The 19,341-nt window shown below is 39.7% G+C and overlaps 1 protein-coding gene across 5 annotated transcripts in view; it reads left to right on the forward strand.

The window, feature by feature from the left end:
• The window catches only part of LOC147011936 (ATP-dependent RNA helicase with zinc finger domain-like), a 310,053-nt gene that overhangs the window by 141,313 nt on the left and 149,399 nt on the right, over nt 1-19,341 (forward strand). For all 5 annotated transcript variants that reach the window (XM_085857677.1, XM_085857678.1, XM_085857680.1 and 2 more), the window contains exons 14-17: nt 3,245-3,423; nt 17,007-17,125; nt 17,894-18,039; nt 18,924-19,071. In XM_085857677.1, coding sequence (XP_085713803.1) covers nt 3,245-3,423; nt 17,007-17,125; nt 17,894-18,039; nt 18,924-19,071 — 592 coding nt within the window. The remainder of the gene's footprint in view (nt 1-3,244; nt 3,424-17,006; nt 17,126-17,893; nt 18,040-18,923; nt 19,072-19,341) is intronic.

Consider the following 19,341-nt stretch of genomic DNA (forward strand, 5'->3'; position numbering starts at 1 on the left):
AACGTATGATATCTTTTACCTTATGGTAAACAGAAGGTATCTTTTACATCATTATGATAAACGTATGATATCTTTTACTTCATTATGATAAACGTATGATATCTTTTACTTCATTATGATAAATGTATGATATCTTTTACCTAATGGTAAACGGAAGGTATCTTTTACATCATTATGATAAACATATGATATCTTTTACTTCATAATGATAAACGTAAGGTATCTTTTACTTCATTATGATAAACGTATGATATCTTTTACATCATTATGATAAACGCATGATATTTTTTTACATCATTATGATAAACATATGATATCTTTTACTTCATTATGATAAACGTATGATATCTTTTACTTCATTATGATAAATGTATGATATCTTTTACCTAATGGCAAACGGAAGGTATCTTTTACATCATTATGATAAACATATGATATCTTTTACTTCATAATGATAAACGTAAGGTATCTTTTACTTCATTATGATAAACGTATGATATCTTTTACTTCATTATGATAATTGTATGATATCTTTTACATCATTATGATAAACATATGATATCTTTTACTTCATTATGATAAACGTATGATGTCTTTTACTTCATTATGATAAATGTATGACATCTTTTATCTAATGGTAAACGGAAGGTATCTTTTACATCATTATGATAAACATATGAAATCTTTTACTTCATTATGATAAATGTATGATATCTTTTACATCATTATGATAAACGTATGACATCTTTTACATCATTATGATAAATGTATGATATCTTTTACATCATTATGATAAATGTATGATATCTTTTACTTCATTATGATAAACGTATGATATCTTTTACATCATTATGATAAACGTATGATATATTTTACTTCATTATGATAAACGTATGATATCTTTTACATCATTATGATAAACATATGATATCTTTTACATCATTATGATAAACGTATGATATCTTTTACTTCATTATGATAAACGTATGATATCTTTTACATCATTATGATAAACATATGATATCTTTTACTTCATTATGATAAACGTATGACATCTTTTATCTAATGGTAAACGGAAGGTATCTTTTACATCATTATGATAAACATATGATAAACGTATGATATTTTTTACATCATTATGATAAATGTATGATATCTTTTACTTCATTATGATGAACATATGATATCTTTTACATCATTATGATAAATGTATGATATCTTTTACATCATTATGATAAACGTATGATATCTTTTACTTCATTATGATAAACGTATGATATCTTTTACACCATTATGATAAACATATGATATCTTTTACTTCATTATGATAAACGTATGACATCTTTTATCTAATGGTAAACGGAAGGTATCTTTTACATCATTATGATAAACATATGATATCTTTTACATCATTATGATAAACGTATGATTTTTTTACATCATTATGATAAATGTATGATATCTTTTACTTCATTATGATAAACGTATGACATCTTTTACATCATTATGATAAACATATGATATCTTTTACTTCATTATGATAAACGTATGACATCTTTTACCTAATGGTAAACTGAAGGTATCTTTGACATCATTATGATAAACATATGATATCTTTTACTTCATTATGATAAACATATGATATCTTTTACTTCATTATGATAAACGTATGATATCTTTTACATCATTATGATAAATGTATGATATTTTTTTACATCATTATGATAAATGTATGATATCTTTTACTTCATTATGATAAACTTATGACATCTTTTACATCATTATGATAAATGTATGATATCTTTTACCTTATGGGAAACGGAAGGTATCTTTTACATCATTATGATAAACATATGATATCTTTTACTTCATTATGATAAACGTATGATATCTTTTACATCATTATGATAAAAGTATTATATTTTTTTACATCATTATGATAAACGTATGCTATCTTTTACTTCATTATGATAAACGTATGATATCTTTTACTTCATTATGATAAACGTATGATATCTTTTACATCATTATGATAAACGTATGATTTTTTTACATCATTATGATAAACGTATGCTATCTTTTACTTCATTATGATAAACGTATGATGTCTTTTACTTAATTATGATAAACGTATGCTATCTTTTACTTCATTATGATTAACGTATGGTATCTTTTACTTCATTATGATAAACGTATATCTTTTACTTCATTATGATAAACGTATGATATCTTTTCCTCATTATGATAAACCTATGACATCTTTTACATCATTATGATAAAGGTATGATATCTTTTACCTCATTATGATAAAGGTATGATATCTTTTACCTCATTATGATAAACATGTAGTATATTTTGCATCATTATGATAAACATATGGTATTCTCCACATCATTATGATAAACGTGTGTTATATTTTACATCATTATGCGTATAATGTAAACTCTGTGGGACAGAACAACACCAGGTCCCTCATAAAAAGTTTATTTTTCATTCAAATATGTATGCTATGATGCAGGGTACAGACAAATCTAAATTGCTATTGTTTGATTTTTATTGTTGTTATACATTGTTTAGACTTTGATATTTAAAAATTGAGGTCAAATGTTACCTTTGAAAATCATCTGTGGATGACTGCAGGACACAGACAAACATAAAGTCATATCAAAAATTACTGTGACACATGGTGCTAAAATAGCAAATTGTCAATGCCCAGGTCTGACCTCTCAAGGTCATCAGAAGTAAAATCTAAGATCATTTCACATCTAAAAATATATCTTAGAGGAAGAGACAGGCTAGAAAATTCCATGCTTTTATCATGAAGTGCACAATTTTATTGCTGACATGGTGACTGTTGAAATCGCCAAATATAAGAAACTATATGTTTGGTTGGGTGATTACGAGTTGATTCATGCTCGAGGAAATATAGGTGTACAGCTAGGTAGTCATCATCATTGCGCGGACAGTATACCACACAAACCAACATTAAGTGCTTGCAGAGAGGTATCCTCAGCCTTTGTGAATATAGATATGCTTAACAACAAAATGTTCTTGGTTTGAAGCTGATCTTTTTGGATATTGAACACTCCTTTCACCTCAAAGTGCTTTATTTTTATTTCTAGTTTTCCATCTTTCCATCTTCTTTTTTGGCACTTTCTCGGTATTCCTCCCTTATTATCTCATCCCATCTTTTCTCTTGTGTTTGTTTCCATTGCCATACTCCATCACTGCATGTACTCACTAGGATTTACTACCGCCACCGGTGGGTGAAAAGTGTGCATCCCACAGTGCAGTTGTACTGTTTGCTAACACCTGGCCGTGATGCATTCCTCTTGCCAACGGGTGGGGATGTCCGAGAGCATCGTGTCATCGTTGCCACCCTCAGCACCTCCCGCTGCCTTTGTCAACTCGACCTGCCGACAGGTTAGCTGGCAGGTGCGGCGCGTTGTGTCTGGTATTGTTGGCTTGTTTCCCATGCCCCTTGCTTACACTGCTTATTGCGGTTTTCAATGATCTTCTGTGTTATATATTTGAATGTCTTTCAGCATTTTTGCCATACTGCAGACACGCAGTGATATTAATCAAGGCTGAGGCATTTGATTTTGTCATATTTGAATGGCTTGGTCACTTATGGAAATTAATCTCCTAAATCTCTTAAATCACTCTCTCTGTCTGTCTGTCTCTCTGTCTGTCTGTCTCTCTGTCTGTCTGTCTCTCTGTCTGTCTGTCTCTCTGTCTGTCTGTCTCTCTGTCTGTCTGTCTCTCTGTCTGTCTGTCTCTCTGTCTGTCTGTCTCTGTCTGTCTGTCTGTCTCTCTGTCTGTCTGTCTGTCTCTCTGTCTGTCTGTCTCTCTGTCTGTCTGTCTCTCTGTCTGTCTGTCTCTCTGTCTGTCTGTCTCTCTGTCTGTCTGTCTCTCTGTCTGTCTGTCTCTCTGTCTGTCTGTCTCTCTGTCTGTCTGTCTCTCTGTCTGTCTGTCTCTCTGTCTGTCTGTCTCTCTGTCTGTCTGTCTGTCTGTCTGTCTGTCTGTCTGTCTGTCTCTCTGTCTGTCTGTCTGTCTGTCTGTCTGTCTCTGTCTGTCTGTCTGTCTCTCTCTGTCTGTCTGTCTCTCTCTCTCTGTCTGTCTCTCTCTCTCTCTCCCTCTCCAGTCTGTCAGTGCAGTGATAACAATGGTTTGGGGGATTCGTCCTTGTGCTTGACTGTTAGACGAAGAACCAGGGTAATCCGTGCCCTGAAGCCTTTGTTGCAGTGTGCACAGAAGATGTTCAACTAAATATCAAAGTTGAGGTGATGCTGCTGCAGGCGAACACTCTCGTGTGTTTTGATTTGGGATTGCCCGATGACACCAGCTTATATCCGCAGTGTTTGCCTCCTTATAGTATGGTTCACCGTGTCATGCCGTGGGAATTGCGTGCCAAAAACGATTTTATTGTTTAAATGCCATCTATAGGGTGTTAATAAACAGAAAAACTTGGGTGGCAATTTTACTTTTGGGAATTTGGGTTTTTGTGGGGCTTAAACGGGGGTACCGTCATTTCGCAGTTTATCGCCCGAAATGAAAGCTCGAGTATTGTTATAACTATATTTATCTTTTAAAATATTAATAGGAAAATTATGAAAAAAAAATCACGTGTCTTCCTCATATCATCATTCATTTATATACCAAATATTTAGTTGATATCCTGAATAATTATTGATGTATTAACAAATATATTATTTGTACATGCAGAGTATCCATCCACTGGGACCATACTCTGTGCAGAGCGTTGGTGCTGCCGAAGCAGTCTCCTTGGCTATTGGGTACAATCCTGGATGGGTCGCCACTCCGACACAGGATACCAGCATGCTGGCACTCATTTTGCCGACCTCGGAAGGATGACAGGCAGAGTCAACCCCACCTGGTATTAATTCAACAGCCGAGTGGGATTTGAACTCAGGATACTCGGATGCTAAGCCCACCACCCTAACCATTAAGCCAACACCAGGCATATGCAGAGTATGTGAACCACGATATCCGCCTTCTCTGAACCAGGTTAAGATTTTGTCCATTTCAGCACCTTTGATTGTGTCCAACTATAAAATAAACCAATGTCACCCGCAGGGTGACCTGTATCTTGCCAAAAGGTGACCACGTGTGACTTCTTTAAGGTTACACTGAGGTGAACAGAGCTGCTATCCACCAGGAGCGACTCCTTGAGGAATATCTGCCTACGAGAGATTCCGATGAGAATCGTTCTACAGATTAACCATGAAAAATATGCTTTTGCCTCATAACGTCACCAAATGATGTCATAATGTCTCAAGCTTGACATATCTAGAAAGCACTCATCGAGGTGTTCAATTTGAGGTACTACACGATATGGTTCCTAAAACTTGAAAATTTGACCTTGGGGTCAAATATGTTTGACCTGAGGCGCTAACCATGAAGGTCAAGGCCAATCGCCACCAAAAATTAATCAGCTGAGCGCCAGACCATGAACTCTATTCCCATGAAGTTTGAAGACGATCCGATCAAAATTACTCAAAAAATAAGGGTTTCGTCGACTCCCCTGATTTGCGACAAAGTGACCTTGACCTTTGACCTTGAACTTCAAAATTTTTATGCCCTTAAAGGGACCTCCTATACGCCTCTGATATGCAAAGTTACAAAAATTTCCAATGATAACTGTGCTCTGCAGAGTGATTTATACGTGATTACAGACCAAAAAAAAAACAAAAAAAACATATGAAGGTCAAGGCCAATCGCCACCAAAAATTAATCAGCTGAGCGCCAGACCATGAACTATATTCCCATGAAGTATGAAGATGATCTGATCAAAATTACTAAAAAAATAAGGGTTTCGTCGACTCCCCTGATTTGCGCCAAAGTGACCTTGACCTTTGACCTTGACCTTCAAAATTTTGTGCTCTGAAAGGTACCTCTATAGGCCTCTGATATGCGAAGTTACAAAAATTTCCGATGATAACTGTGCTCTGCAGAATTTTTTATATGTGATTACAGACAAACAAAAAAAACCAAAAAAAAAACATACAAGCTGACATATCTTGCAAAACTTCGTTTTGGCAAGATAACAATTCTAACTTAATATATGTACAATAAATGAATGCTCGGCCTAATCGATGATAGTAACGTAGCAATATTTTATGAAGTATGTTCTTCCCAGATAAGTATCCAATGCAGAAATAAGTCATCCGTGACTAGAAGATTTTAACAACCTCAGCACCAGTTAGTGTCAGGAATTGCCTTTCCTTTGCTCCATTATTTAGGCATATACTGTGATATTTACACGATATGATTGTATATGTTTGTATATATATATATATATATATATATATATATATATATATATATATATATATATATATATATATATATATATATATATATATATATATATATATATATATGAAAAAATGGACAAATGTATTATATGATAAAACATGTAATATTCATGACATGACTTCATAGCACTGATACAAATAAAGGAAATAAAAATATACTTTTCTGTAATCATCACACATTCATACCACCTTTTACCACCAGTAATTACTCCACTCAACATCTAGATGAATACTAGCAATAGACTAAATGAATGTAGAATCTTAAATGAATCTTATTGGGTCATTTGTTGATCTTAATACATTGGCTAACTGATTGGCTACATGTCATCTTCATCACAAATACTATAGTCATTCATGTTTCCACAGTCGGTGCATGGCAAGCGATTTTTTTTTTTAATTTAATTTTATTTTTTTTTATTTTTATTTTTTTTAATGGCATGAACAGTTCACTTTCTCTTTGCACGCACCTTTGCATCCACATCAAACTCGTTCAAGTACTACACGTGGTGCTGGCTTTTCGAGACATTGTACTGGTATAAGGTTTTTGTCGTCATTTAGTTTCCATCCATTGCCCTCTGGGAGCAGGTTCTTTGGCCTTGGTTCTTGGTAGGTTTTGTCTCTTTTGGACATCAGGTTGGCACGCTGTATGTGAGGTTTCAGAGTGCTTCGCGTCGGTGGAAGCTTTTCACACTCAAAGTTCTTGACCTTGAACACCTCCCATCGAAGATCTGGCAATGTGACGCACAAACTTTTGCAGGAGTATACACTGCAGACGAACGTCTCGACATTGACAACATCAGCTTCAGGAAGACTGTCTGGACATCCAAAGATCTGGAAAGTCTTGATAATCTTGCTGCTTGAAGGTAGTTGCAGGAACTTGGTTATTCACGCTTTCTTCGATATACTGAAAAACTTTCCACCCCAATCCGCGCCAGTGAAGTTGTGCAGTCCTATCAAAGCCTTTGACTTCTCCGTTCCAATATCAATGTTCAGTGGTGTCTCTGTGTGTGACACAAATCCAACATCTGACTTCGGCTTCTGGCGAACTTGCTTGACACTCTTTACATTTTGCACAAGTACTTGTGAGACACTGCTGACAATGTTCTTTATGGCTCCATCCTGCTTACCAGAAACAGAGTGTGCATTTGTGCCAAAGAGTAGCTGCTTCAGAAAGAAAGCTATCATTGGTGGATTTTCAAACGACATGTTACCAGTGAAGTGCCTCTTATCTTTGCAATTCAACAACTCATCACGAAGCAACTTAGTAACTCTAACAATGTCGCTAAGTGTTTCCTCCGAATCTTGGGGTATTACTTTACCAACAGCAACTGAAAGGGTTTTGCTATTGATGATATGCTCACTTTCATTGAGTCGATGGGGCCTGACAAATTCAGCAGTACTGATATTTTCTGTTATCAAACCTTTTAGATGGCAATTGAAGTAAGAGCTATCCACACTAACACCATGTTCAGTCAAAGTTGACAGATACTCATAATTAACATCATTCATACTTAGAACAGCACCAGACGAGAGCGAACATTTGTATGCATTTACAATTTCAATGTCACACATATGCTTGGTGATATTAATTATCATCGACCCCAGTACAATCAAATCTGAAAGAATAGCATTGGCGTTCAACATTTCGTAAGCAATCTCTGTGATACCACATTTCATTTGCAGCGGCATCACCAACTTCAAGCAACAGTGACAGGTTTGCTCGGACTTTGTCATCACGTGTCTTCGTTTTTATGTCCAGAAAGCGGGTCCCCATCGTATCTGTCAGGACAAGATGCAACTCTCCATCTGTCGGATTATCACAGAGAAACGCACAGGACTTTGTCTTTGGCTCCATTGGGCAACACATGCGAACACGTCTGACAGAATCCTCATCATGTGCCAAGGATGGACGTCCGAGTTTAGCTGGTCGCATTTGTGATTCACTAGATGATGTTTCACAAAATCTCTTTTCGGCTCTCTCCAGCATACCTTTGTGCACTACGAGTTTGTAACATTCATTGTGGTAATGGATGTTTTCCATATCAGATGCAGACAACTTTGACAGATTTTCAGCCAGAGGTGCATACTGCGTTTCTCCATACTGTGCTCGCTTCTCGGCAAAGTTCTTTATGTTACCAATAGAATCTGATGTAACATTCTGTACAAAGGTGTAGCCCTTCCGCTTGCCTTTATCGCAAATGATGCAGGTGAGTGAGTTAATTGTCACGTCCGTTATATTTGAATATCAACAGGCCTTGCTTTGAAACGGGTGAACTTCTTCATAAGTGCATATCTGGAAATACATAAACATCAATAATTATTTCAGATATCAACTAAATATTTGGTACATAAATGAATGATGATATGAGGAAGACGCCTGATTTTTTTTCATAATTTTCCTATTCATATTTTAAGAGATAAAAATAGTTATATCAATATTAGCGCTTTCATTTCGGGCGATAAACTGCGAAATGACGGTACCCCCGTTTAAGCCCCCACAAAAACCCAAATTCCCAAAAGTAAAATTGCCACCCAAGTTTTTCTGTCTACTAAGACCCTATAGATGCCATTTAAACAATAAAATCGCTTTTGGCATGCAATTCCCATGGGACCACGTTTCAGGTACATGGTGAACCTGACTTTTCGCTGCCAATTCCTTGCTGTGGATTCTCAGGTGTCAACAGGAATTTTGATAGCCTTTTGATGCCTTTTTATACGACATCCTTGAAGCGTCGAGGCTGCCCTTCATGCCAGCACTTGCCTTTGAGAAGCTCACCATAGAAGATGGCTTTTTGTGGACAATGCTTCTCCATGGGGACAACATGGCTGGTCCAGCGAAGCTGAGAAGTATCAAGTAGTGTTTATACACTTGGCAAAGTTTGCTCTTTGTAGTACTTCCAAGTTTGACAAACGCTCCTTCCAGGAGATCTTCATTATTTGGCACAGGTGCTGCAGCTGTACATGGCTATGTGTCTCTGGTATAATGTGTCGCTTTCAAAGGAATGCAGAAAGGTTGAAAGGACGACAGCGTGATATACTTTACACCATGTCGAGACCACAATCGCTTGTGTAAACCCCAAAAGCTCTGTAGGCTGACTGTATGCGATTGCCAATTTCCACATCAATGGAGTTATTAGATGTCACTGTACTCCCATGTGAGGTGAACTTAGTAGTCACCAAAAGTGGTCTTTTGCTCATGAGGACTTGTGTATTTCTGAAGGGCTTGCCAGGTGGTAGCTGTTGGAGCAGCGCAGTCTTCTTGATGTTGATAGAGAGACCAAACTTGACTGCTGCAGCTTCAGAGCAGCCAACAATTTGCTGGATGTCTGCCAGGGAGTGAGCAACTATAGCTGCATCATAAGCATACAATAACTCTCTCACATAATACTCTCTGGTCTTCAAGTGGGCATAAAGTCTAGCCAGGTAGAAAAGATTCCTATCTGGTCTAGTTCGGATGTATGCTCCAGTGTCGAGGTGTTTCGACACCAGTGTCAAAACAGCAGTCGGAAACGGATTAAATCGCATAGAGGCCAGGGCACCGCCTTGTTTGACTCCGTGAGAGATGGTGAAAGGGTCAGATTTACTACCTCCAATAACTATGGAGTGAGCCGTACTGTCATGAAAATATTGAATGATCTTCCCAAAGACATTAGGACAACCATCAGGTTTCAGCAGCTTCCAGAGAGTTGGTCTGTCAACTGTATTGAAGGCTTTCTTGAAGTCAATGAAGACGCCATATAAATATTGATGCTGCTCAGCTGCCTTCTCCTGAAAGTTGGCATCGAGTGAAGATCATATCCACAGTGGAGTGTGTGGCCCTGACACCACACTGATTTTCTGGTAGGATATCGTCTGCAATTTTTCTGTTGACATACCCACTGAATTTTGGCTGGAATTTTACCAGCAACAGCACGAAGTGCCATGATAGTTGATAAACGTCAGAGCTATGGAGTCGCTTTGATCTCCATTCCTTTTGCAGATAGGAACAACAAGAGCATCCTTAAACTGCTGAGGTAGTTTTTCTGATTTCCATCCTGTATGTCCTGACCACCACAATGATAGGTCTCAGCAGGTATGCCATCCAAGCCTTGGGACTTTCCCCCTTTGGGTTGAATTGACGGCTGACACTCCTTCTTACATTGTGTGCAGGGTATCCATGATTGGGCATTGGTCAATTCCGACAAGAGCGTCATGGCTTGCAGATGATGGTCTATTTAGCAACTTACTGAAATAATCTCTTCAACGCAAGAGAATCAGGTTCTTGTTTGTAAGTTGTTGAATTTCATGTGTTTGAAACAGGAGCAACTGTAGACTTTTGGGGGCCTTGTATGCATCATAGGACAGCGAATAATTATTTGAGGTTTTTCTCCTCGGCAAACAGAAGGAGTTCGCAAGCTTTTTTGTCCCAACAGGCATCCTTCATTTCCCGCAGTCCTTATTCGATTTTAGATGACACTTGCTGCTGACGGTGCCGCGTGTTTCAGAATAAAACAGACTCTCGAGCTTTCTTTCATGAAGAAGAGTCTGAACCTGCTCATTGTTGTGATCAAACTAGTTTGCACTTTTCTTGCACACGAAGCCAAGTATTTGTTAAGATGTTTGGAGCACCTTCGAGGAAAGGCTCCAGCACTGATGCTCAATGGCGTCATCAGAATAGGCATTAGTTAAAGATGTCCGTGATGTTAACTGTAAGTTAATTCTGCATATTGGCACTGCTTAGGAGGCTCACATTCAACTTATTTTGTGGTTGAGGTTCCATTTTTCTTCGAAAATGATGAATTTGAAAGTTACAAACAGAGTGGATGAGGAAGTGATCTGAGGAGCAGTCTGCTCCACACATTGCTTGTGTGCTTCTGATGTCTGCCTGGTCTGAGTGACGAGTAATGATGTAATCTAACAGGTGATAATGCTTTGTGTGTGGGTGTTGCCAGGACTAATACTATTTCTCTGGCATTCTGAAAGAAGTGTTGGTGATTGTGAGTTAAAGTTCAGTACATTTGGATAAGAGGAGCTCGCTGTTGGAGTTGACGTGACCTCGTCTAAATTTCCCAAGTGCTCCATTTCAGGAGTTGAAATCGCTTACAGCCTTGGCATTCCACTCATCCATGATAATCAGCATGTCAACAGGAGGAACTTTGGAGACGATCTGATGAAGTAGATGATAAAATTCACATTTTTCCTCACTCCCCTTGCCAGAGGAGAGGGTATTGCCTCTGGGTCCGTTTGTTTATTTCTGTTCACACATGCACGTCAATAAAGTACATACTAATATAATGTGAGTATATCTCTAAAGGATGTACAATTAAGAAATGAGTATTCCATGTCTATGAAGTACACGTATTGAGAATATGAGTGCATCTATAAAATAGGTACGATACAAATAACATCAAAAGTATGTACAATTAGAATGTGAATACGTCTATAATAAAATATGTACAAATAGAAAGGCACTCTGTAGAGTACATACCTCGACCACGTAATGCCTGATCCACGAGAACATTTTGGGCCCAATACGTTTTTGAAATACCACGCGATATTGTTGCGGAGCCAGGTATCGGCTGCGAGCATGACCGCTAGGTGGGGCAGTAGGGTCTACTCTACCGAACACCCGGAATCTAGATTGTACCTTTCCGAGAACGCCGAGGGTATGGGTCCCTTACCGGACCGTGAATCGCCAATAATTTGACCGCGTGGGGTTAATTGCCAAACTTCAATTTACCTAATTACCCACGCAGACAAAGCTACCGGGGAATTCACACCCTCGACGGCACTCGTACGAGTTGAGCCGTAGCGGGCCCGACCCATGCGCAACCCGAGCGGATGGTTGCCGAAGTCCCGTCGGTCCAAATGTACATTTACAGCGGCAACAACCTTTGTAATTCCATGCTGGAAGAAACACAGAAGCGAGCTGATACATTTAAGAAATGGGGTATTTATTCACAGTAATCGGGGAAACAAGGGAAGCACGTAAGGGCAGAGTTATCACGACTAATGGAGAATGCAAATTTACGCACAAGCACTTCAACAATTCCTACTTAAAGGCGGGCCCACAGACAGACGCACACCCAAAATAAACGGACCCAAAATGGTCTTTATTATCCCTTCAGCTCGGAGGGAAGTCGAGCTGAGGGACGAGAAAGTGGCTGGCTACCTGGCCGCGAGCGTGCGGCTCGACGTCCACACCTTCCCGGAGCACCAGTTGGCACGAATGGACCAAGGGCAGCCGACGCAGACCATGCCAGCGACAAGATGAGCCGGGAACCAGAGCATGCCGGCGACGAGATGAGCTGGGAACCAGAGCATGCTGGCGACGAGATCAGCCGGGAACCAGAGCACGCCGGCGACGAGATGCGCCGGGAACCAGAGCACGCCGGCGACGAGATGAGCCGGGAACCAGAGCATGCTGGCGACGAGATCAGTCGGGAACCAGAGCACGCGGCGACGAGATGCACGCAGAGAGCCAGACCACGCCAGCGACAAGATGAGCCGGGAACCAGCGCATGCCGGCGACGAGATCAGCCGGGAACCAGAACATGCCGGCGACGAGATGCGCTGGGAACCAGAGCACGCCGGCGACGATATGCACGCAGAGAGCCAGACCACGCCAGCAACGAGATGAGCTGGGAACCAGAGCACGCGCTCGTGAAGATGGGGCGCCGATTCTTCCCTACCCGCTCGAGCAGATTCCACCCGATTATTTGCTCTCCGTTCCTTTTGTCACTCTCGGGCACGATCCGCTCATCATGGCCCACTCTCATTGGGTGGGACACGACGCATTCCCTGATTTGGCGCGCAGCCAAGCGAACCGGTTCATGACCATATTTGGGAATGGAATTCCATCCCCGAACAAATTCCGAACACAACCACATACCAGCGAATGCGCGGAGAATGCGGGAGCAGAGGGTTGGCGCTGTGAGAGTGAAGATGGCGTTGTTGTTGTAGTTGTAGATGTATTAGCCGTAGTTGTTGTGAGTGATGTAAAAATCCTAACTATCAAATTAACCCACAGCGCATGTACATTTATTCACCCATTAAACGAGGGACGGGGACCCTAACTAAAAAACACATACTTACCGATATGACTGTTCTATAGGACCTGTATGTTGAGTGCTCATGGCTTCCAGATTCGTAACAATATGGCGTTTTTGGCCCTATCTCTCAATGATGAAGAATCACTTTAAAAATTAAATAATTCTTGGATCCAGATCCGGATTTGGATCTTCTCCAATATCGAATCAATTTGTCGTGGTCACACACCCAACCTGTCCACCGAGTTTCATCCGAATCCGTCCACAACCTTTTGAGATATCATGCTATATATCAGTTTATCCCTATCTCTCAATGGTGAAGAATCAATTAAAAAATTATCGGATCCGGATCCGGATTTGGATCTTCACCAAAATTGAAATAATTCTTCCTTCTCACACACCCAACGTGTCCAACAAGTTTCATCCGCATCCGTCCATAACCTTTTGAGACAACGTGCAATATATCATTTTTGACCCAATCTCTCAAAGGTGAAGAATCACTTTAAAATTTTGAGTAGTCAGATCTTCACTAAAATCTAATCAGCTCGTTCTTGTCACACACACAACCTGCCCAACAAATTTCATCCGGATCCGTTCATAACTTTTTGAGATATCCTGTACTCAGTCAGACAAATAAACAAACAAACAAGCAGAGAGGGGTGAAAACATAACTTCCTTCACCTTCGATGGCGGAGGTAATTAGAATGTGAGAGCATCTATAAAGTATGTACTTTTAGAATTTGAGTACGTGTATAAAGTATGTACAATTAGAATGTGAGTACGTCTCTAAACTTGAGTACGTCTCCATAAAAAATGTGAGTACGTCGATATGTGCAATTACAATGTGAGTACGTGTATTCGGAACGTGAGTGGGCAATTCCATGGTAACTTACGTTACATTTTTCAGCCATTTCAGACAATTCATTTTGCTCACATTTAATTATTTGTTGACTCGGACTCTCAGTTTGTTGCACCTGTCTGCACACAGGCCAGGCCAACCAGACCATAGGGTGTCTGCACAAGAATTCCCAAAGATGTGTAAGTCCTGGTAACTTACATTGCCAAAAGAGGACACGTCAAAAAAAACAACACTTCCTTGTTTGAAAAGTTTCCTCAAGTGGATAATAGTACAAACTTGAGAATTATATGGTGAACTAACAATATCCAAATGTTATCAAAGGTAATACCAGGAAGAGTTCATTCCTCTCTGCCATGTCGTTGCGTGATAATTCTGTACCTTCGACATGTGGCATTGCAGCTGCAGCTTTCTTGAAACTGTGCATTTGGCACAATGTGCTTTCTTGCAAACCCTTGAGACCAGACATTCCTCTTCACTGCCCAACCAATTCCATCGACAGGGCCTTTTCCATGGGATGTGGCAAAGAAATTCCACTTTATCTTTACTCCATGTTTATCCCACAATTGAGGAATAAATGCTGCCACATAACGGTTTTTGAACTGCGGCCATGGTCCATTAGACTATACGAAGACATATTTGACAGTTGGTGGAACGCTTTCCAGTTGCTTGTCTAAGTAAGCAATTACTGTCTCCTTTGAATGAGTCAGGTTGGCCGAGGCCAGAACACTAGAATGTAGCTGCCCTGAGTGCCAGCAGGCAACAGTGAATAAACCAACTTGTTTCTGTTGCCAATAAAAACTCTGGATTGCATCTTGTGCAGCACAGGTACGGTTTTCTGAAAAGTCTACCTGCATCAATAACTTCTCTGGATCATCGTCAGTGTAAAATGACTTCCCTTTATTGAACTTTACTTGGATGGAAGCAGATTTAAATGAGACAGGTTGTTTCAGCTTTTTTTTCTTTCTGATAAATCAAAAATGGCTGCTTCTCAGAATGTACAAATGAGTTGTGGGTAAATTAACTGCTCTGCCATCTATCAAGAGACGAATTACAACTTAAGACAAAAGGTTCCAATTACCTTCTCATTTAGAGTTTTCAAATGGTAAGTTGCGCTACATGCATTACCACTGTCACGTAGTAACTTGCGTTGCTGATATTTGAGGCTTCCCCCTATGTTATGGTGTGACTAACATCTTACTTACTGCCATTTTAATAGTAGTAATGGGCATGAGAAGCATAAATTTTGATGGGACCCATTTCAGTGGAAAGATGTTGGATGGAGACATAAATGTGGTCGTTTTTGGGTAACTTACATTACACCTGTTTCACCATCTTTGATGCTGAACCATGCAAAAATTGTCATAAGATAATTTGAATTGGTCTTCATTTTCTGAAATCCCACCAAATTTGCTTCTTGGGTGCATGTTGTTTTCCTTGAAAATATTCATTTGTCAGGGGCTACAGCAACCCTCCTTTTGGTCCTTTTGCAAGTACTGATGTCATGGAAATTTGGTTGACATGAAGGAATCCGGTATTTCAAGAACCCAAAAGAAAAAGAGAAAGCAACACCAGTCTTTGAGCCCTTGATGTTGTGCCTAGAACTTTGAAGTAACAAAGATGCTATCTGATGAATTCCGTTTTTTGAAGCCACGTCCACATTCTCATGGAATTGCCCATGTGCATCTATAAAGTACGTGCTATACAAATGTGTCTACATCAGTCAAATACGTGTCGATAAAATATGTACGTCTATAAAATACATACCTCTGGTAGCTTGAACATGTGGCTGCGTTTGAGCCTGGTGAGTAACTGCTGAAATATATCTGTCCGGGTTCTTCCTGACGTCTGTTCTTTGTTCCTTTCACATTGTTTTCAAATATTATTATTGTTTTATTTATTTTCACAATTCTCTTTATTCATTCTAATTCTTGCTTTTTCTTCTCTTTCTTCTCTTTCATCTCTTTTACTCTCTATTTCTCTCTTTCGTTATCTATCTCTCTAAGGAGAAGTGAATTCTTGCAGAAAATTTTCTGTAAGGCTCACTTGGCTGCGCCTGGATAGGTTTGAGGGTTGTGGAGTAGTGGCTGAAACCCGGATCCTATCCAGATTCCTCCTGATGACTCCATCTTTTCTCTTTACTTATTTGGGTTCCTTCTTGGTCTTCTGTTTGAATCCATACAATTGGAACGTGAATCTATATAATAAAACCTAAAATGTCTATGTGTCCACTGTATGAACAAAAACCAATGTTATCAATGCATCGTCAACACACCACACAAAATACACCACACCAGTTCTGGTGAAGGTCTGCGATCTCTGATTGCTCTTTCTCGTTTGTAGTTGTAGCAAATAGAGATTGGCAATCGGCACTCTGATAGACGTGAGTCGATCAGAGAGGCCCAATGAAATAGATGCTGGCTGGTTGATTTGTTGATTAACAATAGCAAAACCAACTCCAGCTTCTTGATACAGAAGACTGATGTAAATAATCCTAATATGACATATCATTGAGGCAGGGGAAAAAAATGTCGATCGTGCTGTTGACAATATGTGCTGCTGAAAAACACCTTTTTTCCTCTACTCTACAAGATAGATTGCAGTTTATCGTGTGTGTGTGTGTGTGTGTGTGTGTGTGTGTGTGTGTGTGTGTGTGTGTGTGTGTGTGTGTGTGTGTGTTCCCACCTGTGTGTTCCCACCTGTGTAAGGGTAGGAGATTGGTTGGGGGTGGGGAGGAGGGAATAAGTATCCATTACTTCAGTACTCATTTCGTCGTCCTTTCAGGCTTCTTCAGTCACATTTTCATTGATGAAGCAGCGCAGGCATTGGAGACAGAGGCCATCACTCCTCTTGTGCTCGCCACTGCTGACACACGCATCGTTCTCGCTGGAGATCACATGCAGGTTGATGCATCTCTTGTTTGCACCACTAACCACAATGAAACAAACTGTTATTTAATCACTCGTTCACGTTTGTCGCAAAATGAGCATTTATTTTTCTTGAAGGAACATGGCATAGTGTCCCAAAGTTTAAACAGATGAAACCTCAGTGGTGAAACGTCCCAGCTGCGGAGCCACTGCCTTTTTTATTGCCTAAACTCACCATATTCCTAACTTTGTAATCATACATGAGATAGCTTATCATGAGAGACACATTATTATTATTATTATTATTATTTCAAGTAGCACACACTCCCTTCTTGAATGTTGTTACGGTGAGTATCCAGTTGCATTGGACAAAGTTTTGATAAAGCATGGAAGGAGTAGAGGGTGCAAGACCAGAAAGGAGGAGTAAGACAGAGAGATCACTGATCTATCTGTGATGTGAACGTGATACGCCCATAGACTTAGCTTCATCACGGGAGATTTCAATGATCTTGAAGGGCTTTGTTTCCATGATGTCAAGCTGAGCAACATGGAAGTCAGGGTCACCAGCCCAGAGGGGATAGCAGTATTCCATCAAGCTGTAAATTAAGGGCTTGAAGGTTCTTATAAATTAATTGTGATGAAGAAGTAAAGTGCTTGTTCTCCAGATGTGGAGAAATTGTTTTTAAAATTTTCAGATCTTTTTCTTTTTCTTTTTCTTTATTGTTCAACTTGTTTTGTTCCTTACCCCTGAACTTGTATTCCTCCATTGCCACCTCCCACCCCCAACCTCACCACCTACTGTAGCTCTCACCAACTGTACACAGCGAATTCGCTCGAAAGAAGGGCCTCCACATCTCTTTGCTTGAGCGACTCTATGACCTTTACCCTCTGGCCTTTCCCTGTCGCATTCTCCTCTGTGAAAACTACCGCTCACATGCTGACATTGTGAGGCAAGTTGACTCACTGTTGCAGTCCCTCTACTCATTCATATTTCCATTGTATGCTTAACATTTCTTCCACCCTGAAGCTAAGAGAGTCCTGGAAAGCAAAGCCTTTTCATTTAATAAAGGAACTTGAGGCCCTTATATGACATTAATCATATGAAACCGGCTCCAAATATACAAGGGGAAACTTGTTATGTTTCAAGACAGCTCATTTTGAATCCAGCGACAGCAGTGCCTGTTTTTAATGGCTGTGATCCATCGTCCACTGCACAATGCATATTACCTCACTTGTGAGGGCAAAGAGAAGCAAATATGTTGGACCCCCTACCTTAAAATTTTATTTAACCACAAACGAAGGTCCAAAAGTCAAAATTATGAGGGAGAATGTGATACTTTGCAGGATTTTCTATTCTGACACTCAATATTGGAGCTGACCTAATTCTGAGATCTGTCTCAGGAACAGCAGCAGGGTGTGAGACCTGTTTTAGATTTAAGCCAGTATCTAATTTATCCAAATCCATTGACATCACGAGCAAAATCCCACTTCTCCCTCCCCTCCAATATGATGGGATAACCGAGGGTAATACGCATGAAGTAAAGGTCAGAGTACCTTCCTCACATCTGATTTGAGGACAGACAAGAGTAAAACTGGCTCATGATGAGGATATGTGCTGCTTTTCATATTTGCTCGCAGCTGGGAAATTTCCTCTTTTTTTTTTTTCTTTGGTAGCAGCACCAACTCTCATAACTTATGTTGAATACAATCGAAAACAATCGAATGTCTACTTGTTACCTTTGAGGGCTAATATACATATGTCTGCATTAAAAAGTAAAGAAATACTGTACTTGTAGATAAAATGGCTGATGCCTTTGACTCAACGTCTTTGCAGCTTCACTTCGGAGATGTTCTACGATGGCCATATTCTGTCACGTGGGCGGCAACCACCTCATGGAGAATTGCAACCCTTGTGCTTTTTCGCAGCACATGGACAGGAGGAACAGGACAAGAACAGCATCACGTTCTACAATGATGCTGAGGTGAGCTCTTGACCCAGGTGGGTGCCCATGATTTTACGCACACCCAACCGCAGCTGGAAGTCGCGAGCTTGTTGAAAAGGCCAGCACACTTGTCAAAATAGATAAGCCAACCTGATGGCTAAATCCACATTGTGGAATTTCACTTTTTTTTTTGGAAAATGTTGTTCGATCAGCAGATTTGAATCAAACTCGGCGTGCAGAGCATATATGGATGCCTAGTTTTAAGTTTCATGGAACTTTCTCATCTCAATTATTATTATTATTATTATT

The sequence above is a fragment of the Eptatretus burgeri genome, chromosome 15 (assembly GCF_056783735.1).
Source record: "Eptatretus burgeri isolate ZD-2024b chromosome 15, Ebu_testis_v1, whole genome shotgun sequence".
NCBI lineage: Eukaryota > Metazoa > Chordata > Myxini > Myxiniformes > Myxinidae > Eptatretus > Eptatretus burgeri.